General features: G+C 33.8%; 1 protein-coding gene across 1 annotated transcript; it reads left to right on the forward strand.

The window, feature by feature from the left end:
- Positions 1-3278: 3278 nt before the first annotated feature.
- LOC107895434 (probable leucine-rich repeat receptor-like protein kinase At1g35710) lies at positions 3279-4175 on the forward strand. The gene has a single exon (XM_041078587.1). The coding sequence runs from the start codon at positions 3279-3281 to the stop codon at positions 4173-4175; it is 897 nt and encodes a 298-aa protein (XP_040934521.1).
- Positions 4176-7200: the final 3025 nt, after the last annotated feature.

Here is a 7200-nt window from a genome sequence, read left to right on the forward strand (position 1 = left end):
AACTTAGAGCAGAGGCAGCAGCGAGGGAGACGGAGGCAGCAGCGAGGGCGGTGGAGCAGAACAGGAAATACAATGAACTCCAGCAGCAGCTTCAGTCTATGATGACTATGTTCCACCAATTTCAAAATCCGCCATCATAGACATGTTTTCTTGTAACTTTTAACATTATTTTAAGAATATTTTGAATATTCATTTCCAATTTATATAATATATTTTTCGTATAATTTTGTATTATTTAAATTTGCGTGTTTTGGTTGGGTTGGATTTTATGGTAGATTTGCTGTTTTTTATTCAATTTCTTGCAGGAGGGTTGGATATAGGTGTAAAAATATATATTGCAAAACTGGGCAAATTAGCGGCGTTTTTTTTTAAAAAGCGCCGCTAATGTTCTTGGTCTATAGCGGCGTTTTTTTACTAAAGCGCCGCTAAAGTTCTTGGTCTATAGCTGCGCTTTTGTAAAAAACGCCGCCAAAGACCTGGACCTTTAGCGGCGCTTTTATAAAAAACGCCGCTAAAAGTCCTGGTCTTTGGCAGCGTCTTTTAAGAGCGCCGCTAAAGGTCCTGGTCTTTAGCGGCGCTTTTAAAAAAACGCCGTCAACTTTTGTGGCGCTGCATATAGCGACGTTTTTTGCAGCGCTGGGGAAAGCGCCGCTAAAGGCAAAAAAAATACCGCTAAAAGTCTGTTTTCCTGTAGTGGGAAGTGAATTATGTATCATGGTTAAGGGTTCCCTATTTAATCTCCTTACTTTATTTGCTGAAATTAGGAATAAATTGTTTGGTTGATAGATGTAGTTTGTTTAATTGTGAACTACCACGATGCCACTTAGAAAAACTACTAATGTAGAGGCATTGGAGAGTATTAACCCCTCAAAGTTTCCAAACTCCAAAGGTGGAAAAATATTTTCTAGAACTTTAAGGAAAAACGTTGATTTAAGAATGAGGGTTTGATTCGTCGATTTATTTATGTAATGAAATTTGTACATTGGTAAGATACTATAAGTGGGAGCATTTTTGTACGACTTCAAAAGAACATGTTATTCCTATAGTGTAAGAATTTTATGCATCCTTTAAAAAATAAGAATCTAGACTATGCTTTTCGGAGACATGTAAAAGTTAGGGAAAAAGAGGTGTTAATCACTCACTGAGAAATTTGTTAATTCTATAATGCTCCATATTATGATTCTAATTTCATTGAAAACACTGATTTAACATATTTTAGGGGCATTAGATATGGACAATATAGTAAATTACTAAATAGAAAGTAAGAGTGAGTGGAAGCAACGACTATTCACTAATTAATGTCCCAACTTTATTTAATCAAGCAATTATGTTTCTTATATCAAATATGTGGATGCAATTTTTGTGTACTCGAATTGCACTTGCTTTAAATGTGTGTAACGTTAATACTTTCTCAGCTATGTTGTTATATGTAATTTTGCAGAAAAAACAGGTTTGTATCAAGACATGAATCTACAAGAATATGAAATGTTGTATTAGTGGCTAGAAAATGAGGATATTCTCCCCTCACCTGGTGATTAAATTTCTTTTTTTTTAAAAAATAAAAAGATTGACGTATCCTTGAGAGCAGTTAAAAAGAATAAATTATTAGCTCCATGAAAACGTTAGAAATTGATTGGTTGGTTGGCATTGACCCGAAGACCATTGAATCAACGTCCCCTTGGCATTTAAAAGTATTATGCTTCTATTTCAAATTTAAATATTGTGAAGAAAGTATCGATTTAGTTTCAATTTAATTAGTATCGTTATTGTTGTCAAGTGCAGTAAGTCGTGGGTTCGAGTACGCTGAAATGTATTATCCTCCTATTTAAGGATTGGAGATGGGCTATAGATAGTTATAGACATTGTATAATAAAAAGAACAGATATGATAAGATGAGATTAATGTTAAATAAAAAATATTGTGAATAAGTGAATAAATATTGGAATAATACTTTTTTTTGGCATAATGAGTTTTTTACCCTCCAATTTTATAAAAAAATATTATTTTAATTTTTCATTTAATTTTTTCTTTTTTTTAGTCTTTAAAATTTTATCTTTTGGTAAATCATTTCAAAATAAATGGAAAAGTTGTCGTTCGTTCATTTTGTTGACATAGCATTTAATTAATTTTTTAAAATATATATATAAAAATTTTAATAATTTTTAATTTGTAAAAATAAATTTTATAATTTTTAACTTTTTTAAAAATTAATTAAATGCTAACATGTCGTCCATATTAATAAAATTAACAAAATTTAACTTTTTTTTATAAAATTAGGAAACTAAATAAGTCATTATATATATTTTAAACTTATGTATTTAAAATTGAATATTGTAAAGGGAATATATGTGTTGAGAGAATTTATTTTCTTTAACCGATTTAATACTATTTAACTCTTAATTAAATTAAATTAAATTAAATTAAATTAAACTAAACTACCAAATATAAAGGAATAAGTAAAAAGGAAAAAGAAACATAATTATTAGCTTCATGAAGACATTAAAAATGGATTGATTGACCATGGAGACAACTAATTAATTAATGTTGAGAGCTAGCAATAAAAAATGATTAATGAACCCATGAAACTAAAAAGGAAAATCTTGAGACAGGGCACTTAACGACTTAATTAACAAGTCAATTCAACAAATTATTAACTCAAATTTAAATTTAAATTATAATAATTAAATTTGATTAGATTATAACAACATAATTCAATTTTATAGTATAATTCGAAACACTGTTCATTGTGTATCCTGTAGGCTATAATTTATGAGTACCAAGGAACAAGTTTAGAGTCTACAAAACGTGTTCATGTCATGTCTACTTTTTTTCCACTTCATGTTGAAGCTTCCTAGTGATTGAAACTGCTCTAACATTGTTCTAAATATACCTCTCCAGGATACGCAATGTTCTTCATTCCAGTTAACAGCAAAAGATCCTTAATTTGAACTATCAACCAAAGCTATTGCTTCTTTCTTATTACCATTCAAACTCATTTTCTTCCTCTTCTTTTTATCTTCCCGTGTTTTCTCTTCTTCATCCACCGTATCTTCTACAGAAGCTGATGCTCTTCTACAACACCACCCAAATTATGCTCTCTTCTTTGTGGGTCGGAAGCAGCCATTGCAACTGGGTCGAAATCACTTGCGATAAGGTTGGAAGCATCACCAATCTAAGCCGCACAGGGTATGGTTTGAGATTGAAAGGTACACTTCATAATCTCAACTTCCATTCCTTCCCTAACTTGATTAGGCTTAACCTCCACAACAGCTCACTGTATGGGTCCATTCCTTTCTAAACTTGTCTTCCTTGACTTCTTCCACAGTAATTTGCATGGGTCAATACCTCATGAGCTATGGAAGCTTAAATCTCTCACTGAACTTGTGTTGCGTGAGAATCATTTCTCTGGTTCAATCCCAGCTTCCATTGGAAATTTGACCAACTTATTTACTCTCTCTCTTCACCAAAATAAGTTCTCTGGGTTGATACCTAAAGAGGTAGGCATGCTTAAATGTCTCATTGAACTTAAGTTGTCTAACAATAGTTTCTATGGGTCAATTCCTTCAACGTTTACCAATTTCACTTATTTGCAACATTTACAATTTGGGCATAACCATCTCACTGGTTCATTTCCTGAGAATATATGCATAGGTGGATCACTCACATATTTTGGAGCTATGAGTAATAATCTGACAGGTGAGATCCCATCAAGTTTGAGAGATTGCAAAAGCTTATATAGAGTTAGGCTTGAAGGAAACCACTTGACCGGTAATATATCAGAAGCTTTTGGTGTCTATCCAAATTTGAGTTTCATTGCATTAAGTGGTAAAAGATTTTATGGCGAAATTTCTCCCAAGTGGAGCCATTGCCATAACCTTCAAGGCTTAGTAATCGCCAATAATAACATTACCGGAAAGATACCACTTGAGTTGGGACACGCAACTCAATTGCATGTACTTGATCTCTCTTCAAATCATCTAATCGGTGAGATCCCCAAGGAACTAGGAAAATTGACAATGATGAACCGTCTTTTACTAAGTGGTAACCAATTTTCCGGTAAAATTCCATCAGAGATTAGCCTTCTTTCAAAACTAGAACAACATGAATTGGCATCAAACAATTTAAGTAGGCCTATTCCTGATGATCTTGGAAATGCTCAAATTTATGGAATTTGAATTTGAGCAAGAACAATCTCGAAGAGAGCATTCCATCTTCAATAAGCTACATTACTCCTCTTCGTCGTTTAGATTTGAGTTAGAATTCACTTGTTGGAGGCATCCCACAACAGTTTGGAAAATTACAATCCTTGGAAGTATTGAACCTCTCTCACAATATGCTTAATGGTTCCATCCTAGAACCTTTTAATGATTTGCGTGGTTTGAGATTTGTGAACATATCTTTCAATCAATTCGAAGGACCTATTCCAAATCTTAAGGCTTTTCATGAGGCTTCGTTTGATACCTTGAGAAACAATAAAGGCCTATGCGGTAATGCCACTGGACTAACGCCTTGTTTTATGCTTTCTCAAGCCAATCATGGTCATAGAAAAAGTACCAAACTCATCATTTTAGTTGTGCTTCCACTTTTTGGTGGTATACTTTTGTTGTTTATATTGGTTGGAAGTTTCCTTGCTTTTTACAAGAAGACTCCAGCCATAAAATCGCCAAGGGAAGAACAACATGGAGATATTTTCACAACATTGGGATTTAATGGAAGAATACTCCACGACGGCATCATTGAAGCCACTGAAGATTTCAGCTCCAACTATTGCATTGGTCCGGGAGGATATGGAACTGTTTATAAAGCTGCATTACCAACTGGTCAAGTGGTTATAGTGAAGAAGCTTCACCAATCTGAAGACAGTATGCTCAACAACAACTTGAAAGCCTTTGAAAGCGAGATTATTGCTTTACTAGAAATAAGGCACCGTAACATTGTGCAAATGTATGGCTTTTGTTCACATCCAAAGCATTCTTTTTTGGTTTATGAGTTTTTAGAAAGGGGGAGTTTGAAAATGGTCTTAAGCAACAATGAACAGGCAAAGGAGTTGGATTGGAAGAGGAGGCTAAATGTTGTTAAAGGATTGGCCAATGCTCTATCTTATATGCATCACGACCGTTCACAACCTATAATTCATCGAGACATTTCTAGCAACAATGTTCTCTTGGATTTGGACTATGAAGCTCGTGTATCTGATATTGGCACTGCAAGGATTTTAAAGCCTGACTCCTCCAACTGGACTTCACTTGCAGGAACCTACGGGTATATAGCTCCAGGTATTAACTAATTTTTCTTTCCTAAAAATGCTTTGAACATGTTATCTATTTGATTAAAACTGTTAATTTATTGCATGTTGCTAAATAGACAAAGTTCAAATAGCATATGCTAATTAGTAAAATCTTTTATATAGAGTTCACTACAAGAAAATAGACTTTTAGTGGCGCTTTTTTTAGCCTTTAGCGGCGCTTTTTAAAACGCCGCAAAAGGAAATGCCATAAATTTTTGTGGTGTTTATTAAAAAAATGCCGCTAAAAGTCACGGCTTTTAGCGGCGTTTGTGAAAAAAGCGCTTGTGGGAAAAGCGCCGCTAAAAGTCACGTCTTTTAGCGGCGTTTGTGGGAAAAGCGCCGCTAAAAGTCACGTCTTTTAATGGCGCTTTTTCCACAAACGCCGCTAATTTTAGCAGATTTGCAATATTTTTTTTCACCAATATCCAGCCCTTCCTGCATTAAAATCCAACCAAATACAACAAATATAGTATAAAATGAAGCCAAAAACAGCAAATTTAGCATAAAAAATACAACCAAAAACATTAATTCTAAATGATACTTTAAATTTAACTAAAGATATATGATATAATTAATAAATAAAATATAATTTAAAATATTCTTACAATAATGTTAAACGTGACAAAACTTAAAAACATTCTTACAATAAGAAAACTAATGTCTAAGATGACGGCTTTTGCGATTGCTGAAACATATGAATCATCTGCTGAAGCTGTAGCTGGAGGTCATCGTACTTCTTGCTCTGCTCTGCTACCATCGCTCGTGCCTCTGCCTCTCTCGCTGCAGCTGCTGCCTCCCTCTCTACTGCCTCCGCTCTAAGTTGTTGCTAGAGTTCTTCATATTTTCGTTGAACCTCGGCAATTTGCTCAACCGTGTTCGCTTGCATCTGAGCTATCTGGTCTCTTAACCTCTGAACTTCAGCTTGAGCTTGACTTCCGGAAGGCATGTATTGCTGGGAGCCGGATCCAAAATATTGGGTCGGGGTAACACCAGATCCTTGAAATCGAACCCGACCGTACCTTTTAGGACCCAAAACTTCAGTGATGATTCTGTTATCAATGTCCTCAAGATTAACAGAACTATCACTTGAAGCAATCGCTTCATATTCTGCCTTCTTCTCCTTTAGTTTCTCCTAAAAAATCAATTAAAGAGTTAGAAACGAAATATATAATAAAAAGGAATGCAACATAACTTAACATTATTTAAAACTACTAATGATGAATTGAATTAAACAATTATAATTAAAGATTATAAATATTTAGAGTAAATCAAATATTATTAAGTAAATATACCATAATTTCTCCAGCTTCGAATGTCATAGGAGATCCATCTTTCTTCCTATGTGTAATCTCAAAAAGCTGAAGGCATCCAACTTTTTGTCCGGATTTGACTTCCTACAATATAGTAGTAAAAATATTATTTAATAATAGAAAGTTATTAATATTTGAAAGAATTAATAAATTCATAATACCTCGGCCTCAGCTACAGAAGCAAAACTTCTCGACCCTGCCGTGTGCGTGAATTTTTGTTTTTGCCTGCTACTTGTTCCAACTCGCTCACGGTCCTACATAATAAAATTATTATTACGTATATAGTAAACACTATATATAAGAGTTTGGAAATACGCAATACCTCTCCTTTCTTTGAATTCCAAAATCTAACCGCATCTTCCCATTAATACCTCAGCATTCCCGGCGGGACATTTCTCAATTTTTCCTCGAGGCTTATGCCTTTCTTAAAATATTGTTTCTTTAAAGTGCTTTTATTGTCTCTCCATCTTTTACCTAATGCCTTCTTGATATAATCATCGGAGACTTCTAAAGTAAATCTCTCCTAAAAAAACATAAGTTTAGAATGTAAATATAAATGAAACTTAAACCAAAGTATTATAAATTACATTCACATTTTGTTAC

The sequence above is a fragment of the Gossypium hirsutum genome, chromosome A10, assembly GCF_007990345.1.
Source record: "Gossypium hirsutum isolate 1008001.06 chromosome A10, Gossypium_hirsutum_v2.1, whole genome shotgun sequence".
Taxonomy (NCBI): Eukaryota; Viridiplantae; Streptophyta; class Magnoliopsida; order Malvales; family Malvaceae; genus Gossypium; species Gossypium hirsutum.